The sequence below is a fragment of the Nelumbo lutea genome, chromosome 5 (genome assembly GCF_056320005.1).
Source record: "Nelumbo lutea isolate HS-2025 chromosome 5, American lotus-T2T, whole genome shotgun sequence".
Classification (NCBI taxonomy): domain Eukaryota; kingdom Viridiplantae; phylum Streptophyta; class Magnoliopsida; order Proteales; family Nelumbonaceae; genus Nelumbo; species Nelumbo lutea.
Window position 1 is genome coordinate 76,255,135 of NC_142688.1, and position 21,701 is coordinate 76,276,835.

The window sequence follows — 21,701 nt, forward strand, 5'->3', positions numbered from 1 at the left end:
AAGACACATTGAAAATGGCGAACCTGAAGGTTGTTAGCAATGGCGTATAACAGAGGGGATCAATTAAAACATTCTACTCTCTATTGCCTCTTATTCTGTGATAAACATAAAAACTATAAAAGGGGTTGTCAGCATAGAATACTCCGATGGTTAGCTTTGATTTGGAAGGAGTTAGGCATATAACATTCAAAATCAAGTGGTGATTAGTGAGGTTGGAGACATAACCACCATGGAAATATGATCAAAACATTTGGGGATAATTTCGTCAGAAAAAATTATATAGATGACATGGAATGTTTATCGAGTGTGGGAGGGGGCTTACAGGGATTTTGAAATTTGAGGAGGTTTGCAGCGGCTCCCCATTTAACTTATTATTTTTTGAGGGATTAAAATTTATTGAATGAGTTTAAGCATCATTTTCCCTTTAAAAAATGAAGGGTGAGGAGGATATCAGTAACAACCATAAGATATTTGATAGAGTGGCCTGAATGATGAAAATGGCAATAAGGGTAATCATGCCATTTTCAAAATCAAACATGAACGGTCAAACCGTTCAGCCAAGGAACCATCTAGGCAACCTATTCCATTTTACCCTTAACTCGACCCTTGGCCAAAAACTATTGACTTGGTTAGTAACCCACTAACCTAGGTGGTTAAACCATCGACCTGTTCAACTTGAACAATGGTTTTTGGAAGTTTTTATTTTAATTTTATATATTTTATATATTTTTTACTTTTTTAAATTGAAATGGGTCATTCATTCAAACCATATGGTTGAATTGTTGACCCATAAACTAGTGGACAAAGTGATTCTAGTTTTGGGTCAGTTTTTAAAACCTTGGATGTGACTCTCCACATTTATATGAAATGTGTATTATCTAAAAATTTGAAAAAAAAAAGAAAAAACAATTGAAAAATTAGAAGAGGAAATGAAAACATAACATACATGGCTTTACTTGTTTCAAGGGCGAGGTGTATTGTCTCTTATTTTTAAAAGGAAAAAAAAACAAAAAAAAAACTAGAAAAATAGAATAGGTAGTGAAAACACATCAGAGTAATTGGTGGACAACTACTAAATCTTAAACCATAAACCATTCAATACTTACATAGAGATGTTAAAATTTTGAAAAAAAAAGATATAAAAATTGGAAAATTAGAAGAGGTAGCGAGAATTCAACATATGTGGCTTTAAACTTCTCATGAGAGAGGTGTATTTTCTCTCAATTTTAAAGGAAAATAAAAACAAAAAAAAAATTGTAAAACAAAATAGGTGGCTAAAACACCTATTATTCTTAAAGTACCCCTAAGGTTTAGGAAATTGACTAACCCTACCCTTATTCTTCACATATTGTCTTAAAGTACCCCCTAAGTTTTTTGACAACTAACATCATCGGTAAAAGCTAACAAAAAAAATGAAATGTCAAATTTGCCCTCCATTATTCATCAAATTTTCCGAATAAAACCAAATTGATGAAAATTTTCAAGAATCGTAAGATAGTCTAGGTTCATTGGAATGATGAAGAGAAACAACTTTGAATCAATGTCTCGCCACCACATGCGGAACCTTCATCAATAGTAGAAAGTCAAGAATGTTCGTAGCATTGCCTTCTCACCCTTCCATTTTCTTAAAACCTTATTTCTTTCCCTCTCTTCCTCGATCAAATCAAATGTGGTGGGTCCACAAAAGAATAGGTCCCTTGTCGTTTGCATGTCCCAGGACCGTCTTAGTGTTAGATAATGTATGTCCTTAGCTCCAATCAGATTGATGTACACATACATTTATTGTAAATTAATAAAAGTACATTATTGTTTCATGTTGATATTGGTATATTTCTGTGAAATTACCTCTTAAATTAGACACTTATTAGACTCGTGTTAGTTTAGAATGTTCTCAGTTGTTGAATAGACTTGGTGAGTTTTATCTTGCCAAGACTAACACTAATATGCTACTAAAGAAGTTGAGGCAACTTATCTCAGCTGCTAGGGTTAGACCCAAAGCACATGTACTATGTATTTGGTTGAAACACTGAACCTGGACCATTTTCTAGTTATGCCCTAGACCTTGGAGATTAATGGGCAAAACTGGAAAATTACACATAACCTCTAGACTTGATTATGGTACTGCATTAGGTGTTGGATTGGGTTGTTTTTGATATGCCAATCAATGAGATCCATTGAGGGTCAAAAACTGGGTATGTTGGGGCAGTCTGAGAATTCATCAGTAGGTGATCATAGTGGTAGGCTTAGCCTTTTTGTCAAACAAAGTGAATGATAGGGATTACACTCTCTTTGATTGAAACCTAAACTGCCAGTAGTGGATTTCAATTGTTTTTTAGAGTGTGACATCGTACCTTGAAGCCAAGGAAAAGTCAATCCCTATCGAGTAATGTTGTGATCATTATGGGCTGAGAGGTCAAGTGTAAGAGGCCCTCAAGGGCTATTTACCTTATGTGATTTATCTAACTTAAGTCCATTATCCTTGGGTCTTCACAAGATTGTTGAATTTAAGGATCATTTAAGTGTAAATGTTGGGCCCATATTAAGCCCATAGTGATGTGCTCAAAGGTTCATTGCTTTTAGCAGTGAATTCGGTCAAGCCTTTCCACAGAGGCTTGGCCAAACCTATATGGACTTATGTGAGATCATTGTGGTGTCTTACGCCATACAAATTAGGCCTAAGTTAGCCGTGCAACATCCTTGGGTTGTGAACCTTATAGTTAATGAGTCTAATGCCCATAATTAATATGATTAATTAACTTGTCGCATGACAACTTAAGTTGTCATGTGGCATGGGACGAATCTAAGTATGGAGCACCTAATCTTATAAGAAGATAAGGTATATCCCTAATTAGAGTTCAGATTTGATTTAGATCTGAATTATCTCCTAATTAGATTAGGAGAAAGGTCCATAAGAGATTATAAAGGATGAGGGGGTAGACCAGTTCAAGACAACTTCATATTTTTGTAGTTTTTGGTTCTTTATGCACCCTTTTGTCTCTCAGTTCTTTTCTTGTTCATCATTAATTATCAAGGACTGATAGAGATCAGTTTTCCTCTATTTCTTACAAGAAAAATTCTAAGAAACTTCAAACTCACCTTCCCCGATTTGATCCAAGCAGTTGGGTTATAGTTTTGCTAAAAACTATGTTGTTGAATCAGTTTCACCTTCACAACGTTCCATCTTCAATGGAGGCTGGTTTTGGGGCTGATTTGGGTGTGCACTTCCGCCTTGGGATCTACATTTGTGGTTTTCGTATCAGGTATAAATTTCCCCTTTTGTTTGGCTTCAAATTTGGTCTGATTCAGTGCAAGACAGACTCTGAAAAATGTGGTTTTTCAAAACATAGGGAATTCGATTCCAAAAAGGGTTAGGAAATTTTTAAAATTTTGCCTGACTATCTAGCATGGTTCAGCCATCCATATAATGGATCATAACCCCTTCAACACTTGGTACAGTCCTCTCTCTTCCCACTCTAATACTAGAAAACTTCTTATACATGTGCATCTATGCATGAATTTTCATGCATTAAATGCACCAAGAAAGCCATTTAATCTTTTAGATGGAAAAGTGCCCATTCAAGAAAAATATTATTTGTAATGCTTATATACAGGATGGGTTGTAGGTAGCATCATATACATGTAAATTCCACTAGTAACGAGAATACTAACAAAACTTCCCATAGTCCTTATCCATGGCTTTAGCGGACTTTGATTTTTTTAGAGAAAACCAAGTTAGAGGCAAGGTGTTATTCTCCTTGGTGAGGATGAACCAAAATGGAATCCAAGCACCACCTGTTAAATTGTCAAAGACATTGAAGAAACAATGGTAATCATTACAGTGGAAGAGGGAGACGATAATCTCTTCATCCATGTCAAGGACACTAAATACAAACTTTTCATTCCAGATAGGGTTCAGGGCTTTATTCACGACTATGGTTTGGGACTTATACTTGCCAATCTGAAGCTTAAAAGTCCTCCATATCACTCCAAAGACAAGAATACCGAGCCACTACAACATTCTTTTTTTTTACATTCATTTTGAATACAATACTATAGACTCCACCGTTATGCAACATTATTGGGCATGTCGAAAGTAAGGAATGTATGCATTTTCTAAAACAAGGAAATTCCCTTTGAATATAGATGGAGATGGAATGAAATGGACATAAAAGGGTATTTTAGGAATTTTAAAATAATTTTTAGTCACGTGATATCACATGTGAACAGTGTATGACATAAAGGTAATGGTTAGGGAGGTTTTACATAATTGTCAGAAAACTTAAGGGTACTTTAAGACAAGATGTAAATAGTAAGGGTAGAGTAAGTCAATTTCCTAAACCATAGTGGTACTTTAAGAAATTTGCCCTTTAATAAAATAAATACAGTTTTATATTTGTGTTAATATGTATTCATTTACTAAGTTCTTATTGGTTTAGGTTTTGAAGTCTTTTCATGGTTCAATATAGATTTAGCAACGCTTGCATCGATTATACCCTAACAAATAAGAAAATAATAAAAAGAAATTAGTAATATAAACAAACAAAATGAATATTTTAGTCTAATAATGTTTATTTTAAATTATAATACTTTTTAGAATATAAAAGGACTCTATAACACAATGTACAAAGTTGCTTCACAATTAGATGAGACAAGCCTCCAAGGGTGCCTTATTACCTAAGCGCTACCTTGACAACCTACACTTTTCTACATTATTTGACATAGTATCATATGTTTTGAATAACATGTTGAGTATTTTTTCACTTATTATATATTTTTTAACATATTATACATGTAACTTAACATATTATATATATAAGATTCTTCATTGAAATATAAGGTTCGACCATTTGGTTCGAATAGACAACCCGTTTTGACAACAAAAATTATAAGTAAAAAATTATGGAAGCATTATTGCCACTGGTTTTCAGGTAGATGGTTCGACCGTCCGGTTCGAACGGACGGCCCGTTTTGACAACAAAAGTTACAGGTAAAACATTGAGTGTTGAGGTCCATTAAGTAGTATTGTACGTGTTATGTCACTCGAGTGTGTGACTCATAAGACCCAAAAACGGAATAGTTTTGGCCACCAGTTTTTGGGTTGATGGTTCGATCATCTGAGTTCAAACAAACGGCCCGTTATGGAAACAAAAATTAAAAAAAAATCAAAAACCATTGGATGGGTCAACGGATCGACTACCCGGGCCAATGGGTTGTTGACCAATTCAATGGTTTTGGGCCAGGGACTGAGATTGGGATAAAGTGGAGCTGGTTGCCTTGATGTTCACGATTAAAAAAAATAAAAAATGGCAAAAAACCATTGAACAGGTTGATGGTTTGAATACATGGGCCAATGGTCATTGACCAATTTAACGGTTTTTTGCCAGGGACCAAGATTGGGGTAAAATGGAACCGGTTGCCTGGACAGTACCCAAGTCGAAATGTTCGTCCTTCTGGGTCAACGACGTTTCAAAAGCCATGGTTTTTATGCTTTTGAATTTTCACTATTCAACGTTTTCTTCTACTATGGGCTTTATTCGAGCGTGTGTGGTACGTTCCTTTTTTTTTATTTTGTATTTGGTCTTCTTTTTCAGGATCCTCCAAAACAGTCTAGGGTTTACCACCATTTTATTTCTTCCCTTTTGTTTTTTCTTTGGGGTTTTCTTGTGCATTGTTTTTTTTTTTCTTACAAGACGATCTGCTTTGTCTCTTTCTTTGATTGCATGTATGTTTAGTTTCATCTCAAAGTGGAACTTTGGACTTGATTTTCTGAATTTTTTTCCATGGTTTTTCCAATTTGGTGGATTTACAATCAATTTTTTATGTGTTTAAGGTCACTTCCTATTTATCTTTCAAGGTTTTGGAATCCCCTGCAGTGTCCATCCTTCCCATGACTATGACTACAAAGTTTATTTTATCTAATTATTGACATCAAGAAAAATCGACCCGGAAACGGAACCATTTTGGCCACTGGTTCCCAGGTCGATAGTTCGATCATACAATTCAAACAGATGACTCGTTCTAATAACAAAAACTAAAAAATAAAATAAGGTAAAAAATTGTTGATAGGTCATCAGGTTGACGGTTCAAATGCCTAGGTCAATGGGTCGTTGATTGATTCAACGATTTTTTGCTAGGGACCAAGTTTGGGGTAAAAGGAACTGGTTGTCTGGACGGTTCCCGGGGCAAACAGTCCTACCATCTGGGTCATCTGGGAGTTCTTGATGTAAAACAAAAGACAACTATGAAGTAGAACTCAGAACTATCACTGTATGATCATGTTCTTTTATATGAGATGTTTTGCTAAAGTAATATTTAAAAAATGAGTACATGATTATTTCTTTTAAGTCTTTATATGAGTTTCAAGACTTGAGTACTTATAATTGCAAGTTTTTTATTAAGAAAACATTGTCTTTTTTAATGTAGCCAATGTTACAATTTCATCCCAGCCCCTTTGATGCAGCGGCCCCTCTGCTAGTTTTTACTTATTATATATGTTTTAACATATTATACATGTAATATTTTTATGTATTATAATTTCTATAAATTACCAAGGCAAGGGCTTAGTGGTAAATGACAATTATAGTATAAATAAGCCCTTTTTCTGCTTTCCAATAGTGAAACAATATTGGATAGAAAAAGGGCTTATTTTGAATTTAAAGCAGGTGCAAAGAGCATTCTCCAAAACACTTAAAAAAAACTTGTTCCTCTCTCTCTCTCTCTCCTGATCTCTCTTCTTCCCCTACCCCTTAACAATGTCGGGATTGAACCCATTTTCATGAGTTTGGTGCGATTGCTCTTGATGAGTGAGGTGAAGGGGAAGAGGATGGTTGCATTTCACCTACCATTTCGGTATGTTGCATTTCATAACGGGTTCTTCCTCTGTAACCACTTGTTCTTGCTCCTTCAACTACTGCTTTCCACTTGCCATTCAGTATCGAGCCAGCCATGAGATGGGATAATTGTCACTCAAACTGATTTTCAAGCTCTTCAAGCCTTCAAGCGTGAATTAGTGGATCATTTGGGAATCTTATGGAGCTGGAATGATAGTGGATTCAGAGCTTGTTCAGGAGGATGGGCATGGATCAAGTATGTTAAAGGCCAGGTTATAGCGGTCCAGCTCCCACCCAAAAACAAGAAGCAAAGATTCTCACTCGCTTGGGAGTTCAGGCTTGTTGTATCGGGTTCGACCCAAACAAACTCATCCAATCCCTAACAACATGATACCTACCTTTCCTTATTTCATTTTGATTTTGGAAGATTTAGAAGTTTGAAAAGCCATCTCTCATTTTCAAGATTTCAACTCAACCTATCAATCATTTTATTGAACCGAATGAACATTTCTTTTAGTAGAGAGGAGGGAAGGGGGACGATGTGGGATATCGTGATTGGCCCAATATCCTCAGGGACCCCATGTAGTAGACTGACGTGGGATAGCATTTTTGGAACAATATATAGGAGGAATGGGAGTGCTTAATTGTAGGCGATGGCGTGTTTTGGTTGCAGACAAAAGTAGTATTGATTTGTGTTATTGTGGGAAACTGATGGAAGATTGGAAGTATTAGGCTATTAGCTACAAAGGGAGCGATGATGGACAGATAAGCACACCCATGTTTTTCTCAGATACAGAATACAGCTTCTCGATGATATGGCCACCCAATCCCTTCCACGGAAGTTGGATCGCTATAACCTAGGGCCTTTAATGCACTTGATCCCTGCCCATCCTCTTGAACAAGCTCTGAAGCCACTGTCATTCCAGCTCCGTAAGATTCATAGAGGATCCACTAATTTGTGTTTGAATGCTTGAAGAGCTTGAAAATCAGCTTGAGTGGCGATTGCTCAATACCGAATGGCAAGTGAAAAGCAGTAGTTGAAGGAGCAAGAACAAGTGGTTACAGAGGAAGAACCCATTATGAAATGCAATATGCCAAAATAGCAGGTGAAATGCAACGGTCCTCTTCCCCTTCACCTCTCACTTGTTCAGAGCAATCGCACCAAACTCGTGAAAATGGGTTCAATCACGACATTGTTAAGGGGAAGGGGAAGAAGAGAGATCGGGGGTGGGGGGGAGAGAGAGAGAGGAGAGAGAGGGAGAGAGAGAAATGTGAAGGAAGGTCAGGGAAGATGAACAATATTTTTCTCATCGAAATAGTTATTACAAGGGTAGTACGGGGATTAAAAAATATTGCAACAACTTTTTGGACGAAAGGCTAACGGAAGGGGGTCTTTGTAATTTATCCTATTTTTTAACTAATTTAACATATTATACATGTAATTTAACATATTATATGGTTTTTAACTTATCATATATTTTTTAACTTATTATATATTTTAACATATAATATATTTTTACTTAGGGAAAATTCCCGATTAGTACCTTGTACTTTGGGCCTAGTGCCACTTCAGTCCCTAAACTTTAAAATGCGACAATTTAGTACCCAAACTTTTAAAATGTGACAACTCAGTACCTACCGTTAACCAGTCATTAAATGGCATTTGAAAAAGACACAAATGCCTTTAAAGTGTTATTTAATTTTCTTTATCAATCTTCTAAACGTTGACAAAAATTAATAGTCCTAAATCTTTGCTTTTTTCCATTCAAGAAAGTTGGGGGTCACGTTTGAGTGGATATTTTGGTGACCCCAACTTTCTTGAATAAAAGAGGCAAAGATTTGAAACTGTTAATTTTTGGTAATGTTTGGATGGTTGATAAAGAAAATTAGATGACACTCGAAGGACAGTTGTATCTTTGTCAAGTGCCACTTAACGTCTGGTTAACGATAGGTACTGGATTGTCATGTTTTGAAAGTTTGGATACTGAATTATCTCATTTTAAAGTTCAAGGACCAAAGTGACACTGAACCCAAAATATGGGGTACTAATTAGGAATTTTCCCTTTTGCTTATTATATATTTTTTAAGTATGTATAATTTCTATAAATTGCTAACGCAAGGGCTTAGTGGTAAATGACAATTATAAGCCCTTTTTCTGCTTTCCAATAGCGAAACAGTATTGGATAGAAAAGCTCTTATTTTGAACTTAAAGCAGTTGCAAAGAGCAATCTCCAAAACACTTCAAAGCAGTTTTTCAAAAGCTGCTTCTCTGGAAGTTTATTTAGTAGAAAAGGCACTCCCAAATGCAGCCCTGTATCGACGTTTAATAGACCGCTATTATGATTTGCTTTCATTTCTACTTGCTCCTTCACTAAAACCCTATTGCACGCAGCCACTGAAGGAATTATTAGCCATTTAGGCCTGCCTGAGGTACCTCATTGTTTCAAATGTTGCTTTTGCAATTGAACTGAACAAGATATCTTTATTTCCATCTGAAGCATTGGCTGTTTACGCTGGTTTCTGATCAAAATGCCGTCTTTTCCTCCTGCGGGATCGGTCACGGTCTGCGAAATCAATCGGGATTTGGGTAAGAACTAAGAACCTCTAAGATTAACTGTAAGAAATTATAGGGATTTGATGTAATGAAATTGTGTGTTCTCTACAGTCACTGCCCAAAGTCTCTCGGATGATCAAGCTAAGGAGACATATGCAAAAGTTCTTGTAAGTTCTGTTGAAAGTCGATATTGTTTTGTTTAGCTTTAGCTTTGGTTGTTGTTCATTTTTGTTGAATTTGCAATTGGCTGTGCAGGGAATTGTTTTCAGTCCTGTTCCCTTTCAGTCGGATTTTCTATTGCCTACTCCCGAGCAGGGTTTTGAACAGCAAGGAAATGAGGACATTGTGCCGAAAAGGGACTCGAATGTGCTTCGGGTGATACTGAATGATTCATTCAAACGTTTTTTGCCTCCCAGTAATGTACGCTCTTTTCATGTAATGTATTAAGTCACTGAATTGTGACTATGTTTTCGTTAATTGAGAGAACAGTTATTAGCCTTGTAGTTCATTTATCTATTTTTTCTCTGTATTTTTTTGAACTGTTTTCTACATGGTTGGTTTGTTTGCAAATAACTTTGAAGTATGACGTTTGTTTCTCTGAGGAATTCTTAATTCTTAGATAATGAACACCATTGGGGAATGAAACTGGTTGAATTTAGTGTGAAGTTTACACATTGTAAGCTCTTAAATCATACAGGTATTGGGTAATTTCATATTGTTAGACGAGTTATTTATTGATATAAATAAATGGAAGATCTGTCATTATGACAATGTTGTGTGGTAAATAGTTAGAACTAATCTACTTCATTAAAAATGATATTACCACTATTTGCGTCACTAAATGTTGATTCTTGGAAAATTGCTAGGAAAAAGTCATTTAAAACCTTAAAATACATAGGAAACAAGGTGATTCAGTAAGAGCATAATTTTTAGCAGTTTTTGGGGTTGAGAAAGCTAAGGAGACGGGAGTGGGTAGTTTGATCATTGAAGGTGATTCAGAGATAGCAGTGGGGTGGCTTGGCAGCTCAGAAATGAGTTAGGGCACTTCAAATGGCTGTCTAGAGACATGAATGTTCAAATAACAAATAGGATGGGTTAGAAGACCTGCTAAGAGCTTGGCAGATGGTTTAGCTAAGCAGGGGGTTCGGAGACAAGATATGTACTGGGCACAATTGTAATAGAGTATTGGGTGGTTGGATCTGTAATGGGTTTGCTAGTTTCTCACAACTTCTTGTTGTAATCCCTATCTTCTATTTATTAATGGATGAATGGTTTCCTGTTTTGTTGATCAAATATATATATATATATATGCTTAAATTGACAGTGTAAGAGATAATTTATGCTTCATGGTTCTAATGAATGGCCAACTGACTAGTTTTTTCAAGAGATCTAAAGGTCTAAGACAGGGGGGTCCTCTCTTATCCCTCCTTTTCATCTGTGTCATGGACATCCTAACCATTTTTGTTCAGAAAGCATTGGAGGAGGTTATTTTGAAAGTTTTAAAATTGTAGAAAATGGGGGAAGGGTGCAAATCCTCCAGTTTGCTGACAACACTCCCCTCTTCTTGCATGCTTCAAGCCATCAGCTTATCAATTTGCTTGGTATCCTTTGTTGGTTTGAAACTGTAACAGGCTTAAGAATGAATCTTAGCAAGAGTTAGATTGTCTTTGTTGGCCTGGTGGATGACTTGGCCTTAGTTCTGGGATGCATTGTGATTTGATTATCTTCTGATTACCTACCTGGGGTTGCCCCTAGGTGTTAAGATCAGTTTCTCTATAATCTGGAATCTTGTTGTGGAAAAGAGTTGAAAAGAAGTTATTAAGATGGAAGGCTAAGTATCTCTCCAAAGGGGGATCCATAGTGCCTTAGCTAGCCAATCTACCTATCTATTTTATGTCCTTATTCCGCGACCCAATTAGGGTTGCAAAGAAAATTGGGAAGCTCCAAAGGGACTTCCTATGGAAGGGATGACAGGATGAGGAAAAAAGATTCATGTGGTGGGCTGGGGTCAAGTCTACAAGAGAGTATCAAGGAGGTCTGGGTGTTAGAAGCTTGTCAAAATTTAACATAGTATTGCTAGGTAAATGGGTTTGGAGGTTTGGGGGGGGAGAGATAGCTAGTGGAGGGGTCTAATTGCTTCATAGTATGGCCTGGAGTGAGGGAATTGGATAAAAAATGGTGTTAAAGTTTTTTTTTGGAAGCTCTCTGTGGAAGGGGATCTTGAGGTCTAAGGAGGCTTTCTTAAAAGGTATAATGTATAAGGTTGCTAATGGAGTGAGGCTGAATTTTTAGTTGGACCATTGGTATGGCTCAGTGCTTCTAGTATTGACCCTACCCAACCTTTACTAGCTAGTTGTGAATAAGAAGTTGACTGTGGCCCAAGCCTATCAAAGTATTGCTGGAAAAATTGTGTGGGTCCCCCAATTCCATAGAAGCTTTTTTGACTGGGTTGGGATCTTTTGTCTTCCCACCCTATTCATCTTAGTGTCCTCCCACTTAGGGAGTGATATCTATTCAATCATATGAACCCCCATCTTTAACACGTGAGCAAGATACAAGTAGTTAACAATCTTTGTTTTCTTTTATTTTATGTTAAAAATAAATAAAGAATCTGTCTTTTTCTCTGTGTTGCCAATGACCGTGCTGCAGGCTTTGAATAGAAATTGTGATAGTTGTTGCTATAGAGAGATTTTGAGATCGTTTTCCCACTATTGGGATATTTGATGTCAGTGACAGAGCTAGAGAGACAAAAAATGGTTTGCAGGTACTCAACGGTTTGCCACATAGAGAGCTTTTGAGATTATTTCCCCACTATTGGGACATTCAATGTCACTGTTAGAGCCAAAGAGGTGAAAAATGGGTTGCAAGTACTCAATGGTTTGCCACATAGATTTAGATGTCCAAAGAAACGATGCCAGGAATTTTGCTAAAGTTTTAGGGATGAAGCCATTAAGATTGTTATTAGACACATTGAACTCCACCAAATTGAAGGGATTAATGTTGGGAGGCTATCGGCAAACCCATTGTTCTCTTGGAACAATCTAGAAAAGTTGGTGTGGTTGTTAACAAAAAATGGTATCTTCTCAGTGAAATTATTAAATGAGGTCTATTGAAGATTAATCAGTTTTATGTTGTTTTTCTGAGTAGATGTTTTATGTTGTTAGATAGGAGGTGGGCACCACAGTAGTTATGTGAGTCAAAATTTTATTATGTTTTTGTCTTATATATGCTGTTTTATGTTTTACTTCCCTATAAGGGCATAATTGTCTTTGTACTGCTCTATTATTTTTAGTATAAATAATAAGTGAAGGGGCGGCCAGATTATTGCTCTATTTTCTTTTCAAGTTCTCTTCTTCTCCTACTATCTTCAAGAAACTACCTTTATTATTCATATTTTTGAATTCAACAGATTTCTAATTGGTATCAGAGCATCGACTAGGGTTTCTTGAAGCATTCTCATGCAGCCCTAGATCAGTCGATTGCATGAAGTAATAAAGGTCTGATCGATCTGCTATAGATTGCCCAGTTCTTGGATTTTTTGGTGGGATCTAGTTATCAGGAAGGTGATCTACTATTCGACATCAAAATTAGGAAGAATTGGAGTACAGGGAAGAGTCCTAGAAAAGTTGGACTCTTTATTTTTGATCTGATCTAGGGCGCCCAGGTATTGGTAGTTTTCTTTTGATTTTCTAAAGAGGGCGGTTAAGTTTTTGGAATTATTTGAGCCTCCTGGAGTGATCGATTCACTCTTCTTTCTGTTGGGAGGTGTGGGGAGGAGAGAGATTTCTCTCTGGATAGGTTTTTCTTCTTTCGGAAGGGTTGGTTTCTGTGTGTGATATTAAATTATTTTTGGAAGGTCTCCAATCTAATTTTTCTTACTGTTGAATTATTCGAAGTAAGATGGAGAGTTGGAATACCGGGATGAAATCCACCGGTACTTGGGACTGGATGTTGGAGGTAGTACTGATATTTTTGGGTTTGGGATCATTACTACAGTAAAACTTGATGGTACAAGTTATTTGGAATGGGGACAATTAGCTAAGATGTTTATTGGTGCCCGTGGAAAATTAGGGTACATCATTGGGGAGGAGAAGAAACCTGATACAAACTCTTCTTGATGGGTGCAGGAGAATTACATGGTAATGTCCTGGCTGTGTAATTCTATGTTACCTTGTATTGCAAAAATTTCTTATGGGCTAATACTGCTAAGGAGATTTGGGATGGAGATTGAAACCTATTCTTAGAAGCAAAATGAAACCATAGCCTATTAGTTAAGGAATCGGGTGATAAATATGAAACATGGAGAAAAACTCTTGCTGTGTATTTCTCCATGCTAAAAACCCTTTGGCAAGAAATAGATCATTTAGAAACTGTGGTATGGGAAAGTGTAAATGATGCAGCAACCTATCACACACTAGTAGGGAGGAATAGGGTTTTTGAGTTCTTGGCAGGGCTGAACCCTAAATTTGACATTGCTAGACAACATATTCTTTTTAGGGAGGGTGTGACACTCTCTCAAGCCTATGCCTTTGTCTCTGGAGAGGAGAGTAGGAGGAATGTAATGTTGAGACAGCCTGTGATTGACCAGTCGGCTATGGTTAGTACATCCAAACCTAAGCCGAATGAAGACAGGGGGAGTAGTGAGACTATAAGGGAAGATAAGAAGGACTTGGTGTGTGATTATTGTGACAAGCTTAAGCATACCAGGGACACTTGTTGGAAGCTTCATCCAAATCTTATGCTTGCTCAAATAAGGAACAAGAAGGGAAATGCAAATGTGGCCACTACAAGAGACTCTTCGACCCCTCTTTCCCAAACTGATTGGGAATCCATTGCATCAATTGCAGTAGCAGCAGTGAGAACAGAATTGGAGAGGTTTGGACAACTTATGAGTAAGAAAGATTCACCTAGCTCTGGCCTTCCAGATGGACAACAGAATGTAGGAACCAAGTACACCACTTCTTTTGCACATATAGGTAGTTCATATGCAACTGCAAATCTTGCATCCACTTCAGGTAAGGAGGGATCTCCCTGGATTATAGACTCAAGAGCATCTAAGCACATGACTAATGCCCCTACCTTTTTTAGTTCCTATTAGTTGTTCTCTGGTAGAGACAGAGTCTCTATAGCAGATGGTTCACGTATTCCCATTGCTAGGAAGGGGACAGTTAGAGTGACCAATGATATAACTTTATTCTTTGTTTTATATGTCTCTAGACTTCATACCAACCTATTATCTGTTAGCTCTTTGACAAAAAATTTGAATTGTTCCGTGACCTTTCTTCCTGGTAATTGTGTTTTGCAGGATCTGGAGTCAAAGAAGACGATTGGGAGTGGTTGCGAGGTGAATGGAGTCTACCTTCTGGATGAAATTCAGAGACATCAGGGCCACCATGTTAGCAGCAACAGTAGTAGTGGGTCAGAGTCAGTGAACCAAATTATGCTTTGGCACAATTACTTGGGACATCTTTCATTTAGTTCTCTAAAATTTCTTTTCCCAAAGTTGTTTGAGTCTGTTCAATTATCTACTTTGGAGTGTGAGAGTTATCAGTTAGGAAAGCATTGTAGACAGTCTTTTAAACCAAGTAATAAAAGAAATACTTTTGCTTTTAATATTGTTCACACTGATGTATGAGGTCCATATCATATCCCTTCCATGAGGATACCGTTACTTTCTCTTGTTTGTTGATGATTGATTATATACGATATTCTTGGATATATTTGATGAGATCATGAGATGAGGTTCTTAACTTGGTACGACAGTTCCACCAAATGGTTCTCAGACAATTTGGAGTTAGAACTAAGGCTTTTAGATCAGATAATGCTAGAGAGTATTTTGAGGACTTGACCACATATTTCTTAGAACATGGTGTAATTCATCAGAGCAGTTGTGCATATACACCGCAACAGAGTGGAGTAGATGAGAGGAAAAACAGACACATTGTGGAGGTGGCAAGGAGTCTTATGGTGTGTGCTTCAGTTCCTGTGCATTTCTGGGGAGATGCAGTCCTTACAACCATGCATTTGATTAACTGTCCCTTCACGGACTTTGGGGTTTAAGGTGCCATTTAGTCTTCTTTTTCCAAATGGAAAGATATTTCACATACCTCTGAGGGTTTTTGGCTGTGTTTCCTTTGTTCACATTCTTGGCCTCCACCGCAAGAAATCGAATCCTAAGGCCAAGAAATGTGTTTTTCTTGGGTATGCTTAGAACCAAAAGGGGTATTGCTGTTATGACCCAATGTCGAGGAGTAGATTTGTCACTATGGATGTTACCTTTTTTAAGTTCACCTTTTTCTTCTCGAGTGGTTTTCCTCAAGGGGAGAGTTTTGGGGAGGAGAACTTACAATCTGTTCCTCTTCCTGTTTCTTTGGTGCCAATATCAGTTCTATCATCAATTTAGCCAGCACCTGAGCCACTACGGGCAGCCCCACAGAAATATTAGTGTCGACAGATGATGGTTGACTCCACACATCCCCAACCCACACCACTCTCTATCAGTCATTTTGAAACTCCGGATTCAACAGATATTGTTCCAGGTATTCCTCTTGAGCTTGAGCCTGTTATGTTTTTTAATGATAATATTCCTGTACCTAACACCATTATTGCAATTAATTCCACTAATTTTGATCTTCCCATTGCACTTTGTAAAGGGAAGATAAAGTGTACAACCCATTGCATTTCACACCATCTTTCCTATAGTGCCTTATCACCCTCCTACCGTGCTTTTCTTTCTTCCCTGGATTCTGTGTTTATACCCAAGAATATTACTGAGGCTTTCTCCAAACTTGAGTGAAAAACAACTATGCAAGAAGAGATGGAAGCCTTGGTTAAAAACCAAACTTGGGAAATAGTTGATCTTCCCACAGACAAGGAGATAATCGGATATTCCCACAGGCAAGACAGAGAGGTACAAGGCAAGGTTGGCAGCAAAAGGGTATACTCAGATCTATTGTGTTGATTATTTGGAAGCCTTTGCACTGGTAGCTAAGATGAGTTTAATTCGTATTCTTTTATCTTTGATAGCCACCTGTTCATGGCCTTTGCTTCAGCTTGATGTAAAAAATGCTTTCCTTAATGGTGATTTTTAGGAGGAGGTATATATGGACATTCCAACAGGCTTTTATGAAAATGTTGGTAAAGGAAAGGTGTGCAAACTCACAAATATAGCAATCATCCCACTTAGGACTTGGTTTGACAGGTTCAATGGGGCACTTATTCGTTTTGGATACACACAAACCTAGTCTGATCACACCCTTTTTGTAAAGAGGAGAGATGCTTTGGTGTCAATTTTGATTGTGTATGTGGATGATATAATGGTTACAGGAAATGATCTGGAGGAGATTGATGATCTAAAAAAATCATTGCGGCAAGAATTTGAGATCAAAGATCTTGGTGAGCTCAAATACTTCTTGGGGATTAAAATTGCAAAATCCAAGCATGGGATCTTCATCTCACAGAGAAAGTATGTACTTGACCTACTACGGGAGATTGGGAAGCTGGAGACCAAATCAACAGACACTTCTATTGATCCAAATCACAGAATTAATGGTGTGGATGGTGAGTTGGTAAAAGATGTGGAGAGATATCAAAGAATGGTGGGACGATTGCTATATTTGTGCATGACACGACCATATATTTCTTATACCAGAAGTGTTGTGAGTCAATACATGCATGCACCTCGGGTTCAGCACTGGGAAGCTATTGAGAGAATACTTGCATATCTGAAAAGGCACCCTGGCAAAGGCATTTTTTTTCTGAAATCATGACAATCTAAAGATGAAATCCTATACAGATGCAAACTGGGCAGGATGATTAGATGACAGGAGGTCTACATCAGGAATGTGTACCTTTGTAGGTGGAAATTTGATCTCCTGGAAGAGTAAGAAGCAAGCAGTTGAGGCAAGGCCAAGTATAGAGGCTGAGTATAGATCCGTGGCTCATGGTGTCTCAGAACTTCTTTGGGTTAGATCTCTTTTGAGTGAGATTGGGGTGAAAGTAGAAGAATCTAAGATGCTGTACTGTGACAATCAGGTTGCAATCAATATTGCCCATAATCAAATTCAGCATGACAGGACAAAACACATCGAAGTTGATAGACACTTTATAAGAGAAAGGGTAACAACTGGAGAAGTCTGTTTGCCTTATGTCTCTTTAGAGTTGCAACTAGCTGATGTTCTTACTAAAGGGGTGGCAAAGAACAAATTTGAACATGATCTACGCAAGTTGGGAATGTGTGACATTTGCTCCCAACTTGAGGGGGGGTGTTGAAGATTAATCAGTTTTATGTTGTTTTTTTGAGTAGATGTTTTATTTTAGTTGTTAGATAGGAGGTGGGCACCACAGTAGTTATGTGAGTCCAAATTTTATTATGTTTTTGAGTCTTGTATATGTTGTTTTATGTTTTGCCGCCCTATAAGGTCATAGTTGTCTTTGTACTGCTCTATTATTTTTAGTATAAATAATAAGTGAAGGGGGTGGCTTGATTATTGCTCTGTTTTCTTTTCAAGTTCTCTTCTTCTCTTCTTCTCCTTCTCTCTTCCTTCTCTTTTCAAGAAACTACTTTTTCTATTCATATTTTTGAATTCAACAGATTTCTACTAGGTCTAGAGCACAAGCCTAGTCAGCTAAGCTCAACAGGAACTTATTAGAGAAGAGATTGTGCTGGAGGTAGAGATTGCACAACTGTTCAACTAAGAGAAAATGAGAAATCTGTAGGGATCTTGCCCAAAGGACGATTGGAGTAGAGACTAATGATGCACAGTTAAAAGAGCCGACAATGTTGACCAAAAGTGTTTGGGGGAAGCTTCATTAGTCTCTCCTAAGTGAGCCACAGAAAGATGGTGTCGTAGTTGGAACCCCAACCTTGTTGTGTACCTTTTCTTGGTGCCCCAGTTTAGGTACATAGGGATGAAGTTGGTGGAATGAGTGAGTGTGGAGTGAGCAGTGATTGCTTGCACTTGGCAGACAAGGGGGCTATGGTTTGCTCTAGAAATGGAGTGGTCTTGGTTGTGGAGGCAGAGGAGAGAGCTAGGAAGGGTAAGGTAGAAGAAGACAAGGAGGTTGGGGCCGACGGAATGCAAATAATAGTTAAAGATTGTGATGTAGATTCTGTTTGTGTTGATCCTAATCTGTAAAAAAAGATACATTTGATGAAGATAGTGAAGAATGCTCTGGTTACTGAAGTGGTGGTCGGGAAGTTGGGTGTAGATTTGGGGTGTAAGAGGAAGGAATTCAATAAGTCTGAGTTGGATGCTTCATTGGGAGATCTGAAAAAATTAAGGGCCTCAAATAAAACCCATTTAGTGCATGTTACAAAAGTGTTTTCGTGTCTGGAAGATGGTCTTGTGGGGGCAGGCCCGACCAACAAATTTAAAAAATTGTACAAAAGAAAAGGTATTAAACCCAAAGGTCAAGGCTTGAGGCTACGTCTGGGAAGGTCAGAAGGTGTAGAATCCTGAAAGATGTCCTGATTTACTATTGAATATTCTTTGGGGGGGGAGGGGGATTTGAATCGAAGTGGTGGTTTGGAGGAAAAGAGGAAAGAGGATAAGGGGTGGTGGGATCAAAAGAGGAGGAGGTGCAACAGGGAAGAGTAAATTTAAGTGTGCTTGTTGACAAGGAGGTGGAGGTTGGCAAGTCTTTGGGTCTTTTCTTCTTGGGAGGGGAGGTTGGCAAGTCTTTGGGTCTTTTCTTTTTGGGAGGGGAGGTTTTTGCAAGAAGAGCCTTTGAGGAGTATGAGAAGAGGAGGGAAGAGAGTCTTAAGAAGACCAGAGTTGGGGAAGGGGGAGAAGCTTGGAATGAGGAAGGAGGTTTTCCTTTTTGCTTTAATAATTTTTTCTTTTACTATAGAAAAGGGATACAAAAGAATGATGACATCCAATTGGTTGGCATCACATTCAACTCTGCCCCATGAGTAGGTGGAAGCAAAGGTGTTTCATTAAAGGTGGTTGGCATGAGGGATGCGAGAGATGAAATCTAAGAGGGCTTTCTTATTCTCTGTCAGTTCAGAGTACATGTGATGACCCAAGAACAATGGGACAAAAAGGACAAAGAAACTAGAAATAGATAACAATGGCATTAAAACAAAACAAAAAAAAGAGTTGTGAATTGAGATGAGATAGGCATTGGCCATGTGCTTCACAGACGTCGTGGTGGACCCGTGTGTAGGATAGGCGTTGGCGTCAGCTGATTGTTGTTGTGCATGGGACGGGTGACGGATCGGTTTGTCGTAGCCGTGTGCAAGACAGGTGTTGTTGTTGATTGGTAATGACTGTACGCGGGACGAGTCACAGCGTCGACTGGTCGTGACTATACGCGAGACGGACGTCGGGTCGCTCGGGTTGGGAAGCTTCTGCCCGGAGTCGGCGGGCAAATTGGCTGACCCGCTCGGCGTTGTTTCGCATTCCCGAGGTCGACGACACGTGTCATGTGTTGCGCTTTGGCCATTGGACCAAGGCAATCTAATCTGTTCATTTTTCTTTAAATAGGGCGCTGGTTGAGGCGGTCACTATCATTTGCCTTCTTCAGCTTGGGCTTCCAGAGACCTCTACCACCTTCTTAGCCGATCCCTTAGCTTCTATCTTAACTCCGACTACTAGGTAAAGGACTGCACCCTTAGCCATGTCGTACTCCGATTCTGGTGCTAAGTGTTATGACCTCCCTGACCTGTCGGGCGCGAGCTCACCTCGTTAGACCACGTCCTTTAGTAGTAGTGAGAGCTCTGGTAGAGAGTTTGAGGGCTCGCCTCAGAGGCTCGAGGTCCGGGTACTGAGGGAGAGGACTGCTACTAGAGTCGCCGAGTGTAGTTGGCAGGGCAATGAATCTCCCAATGAAAGTACCAGCTCTTCGTGGCCGAGGGGTGGCATCGCCCGAAGTGGTGGAGGGTGGTGAAGGCGAAGACCTGAGCCCTGAGGACATAGATGAGGTCGAGGCCCGAGGCATCACAATAATGCACCATCCACGCTCCGACATGGATAGCGAACTTAGCATAGAGCAAGTCAAGGCTCTTGCTAAGATGTACCATATTCCGAGGGTATATAGGCTTAGAGTCCCTAATGTAGGTGATAGGCCTTGGTTGCCGGAGGGGGAGGTGTGCGTACACGAGCACTACCTCCATTCATAGTTGTCAAGGCGATGCCTAGGCGGTTTTTCATGGTTGCCTTGCCCAAACGCCCCAAGTTTTACATACTAGGCGCCTGCCTAAGTCTTTGGGCGGGCGCCTACATATAAGGCGGGTGCCTACATATAAGGCGGGTGCCTATTTACATATAATAAAATTATTTTTTATTTAATTTATTGTTTTGAAATTTTATTGGTGGTTGTATTGTTTTAAAATATATCTGCTACATGGTATCATCTTAACTCTTAAGTATTAAGACAAGAAACAAGTTAAGTTTCGATTGGAGAGGGAGGAGAACCGAACACCAGCTCGAGCCCCAGCCCACCTCCACTACACCTCAGCTTCGGTAGCGGCATGTAAGTTTCTTTCTTCTTCTTCTTCTTCTTCTTCTTCAACCTTTTTTCCTTTTTTTTTTTTCGAAAAAATAGTCCACAACCGCTGTCTTCTTCTACCAAAACTCCTTTTTTTTTTTTTTCGAAAAAAGTCAAAAACAAGGGGCTCCGCCCCTATACTCTTCTGTCCTCTCAGTAGTCAGTCGACTCAGTCCTCAATCCACTCTTCTTCTTCTTCTTCTTCTTCCATTCCGCCCCATGAGGTCATGAGTCCAAGTGTTCCAACAGTTGTCCGCCCCTTTGAGTCCTTGAGTCCTTGAGTCCATTCTTTTGTTTTTTTTTTTTTGAAATGTTTTATTTTGAATTTGATTGTATGCCAATTGCTGAATTGAAAATATGATATATGTTTGAATTTGAAATGCTTTATTTTGAAAGTTTGAAATAGCTGATTATAGAAATCCATAAATTAATATAATTATAGATTCCATCGCCTAGGTGCCTAGGCACCTGGGCGCCCCATGGTCGCCTAGCCTCACCTAGTCGCCTTGACAACTATGCCTCCACTTCGGCCTTAGGTTCCCCATACCCCCTCGTCTCCGAGCTGTTGAATTGCTACAGTATCTCCCTCAATTAGCTTGCCCCCAATGCCGTTAGGGCAATCATTGCTATGATGATGATGGCTCGACTCCAAGGTGTCAATGTGACCAAGAAGATATTTTGGTGTATGTTCGTCCCAAGGCAGCACCCTATTGGGGCAGGTGTGCACTACTTCCAAGGCCGACGAGGTAGAGTGGTGGACAACTCGTCGTTCATTCATGACTGGAAGAGGAAATACTTTTTTATATCTTGTCCAGAGGGTTGGC

General features: G+C 38.7%; 1 protein-coding gene across 2 annotated transcripts in view; it reads left to right on the forward strand.

Annotated features, from left to right (window-relative positions):
- Positions 1 to 9,047: 9,047 nt before the first annotated feature.
- Positions 9,048 to 21,701, forward strand: part of LOC148852969 (Transducin/WD40 repeat-like superfamily protein) — a 53,723-nt gene continuing 41,069 nt past the window's right edge. Inside the window, exons 1-3 of one of the 2 annotated variants that reach the window (XM_088945329.1) lie at positions 9,048 to 9,417; positions 9,496 to 9,551; positions 9,640 to 9,804. In XM_088945329.1, the coding sequence (XP_088801455.1) occupies positions 9,360 to 9,417; positions 9,496 to 9,551; positions 9,640 to 9,804 (279 nt within the window). In that variant the 5' untranslated portion in view covers positions 9,048 to 9,359. Of the gene's footprint in view, positions 9,418 to 9,495; positions 9,552 to 9,639; positions 9,820 to 21,701 lie in introns of both variants that reach the window. The other variant, XM_088945328.1, reaches the window with a different exon arrangement.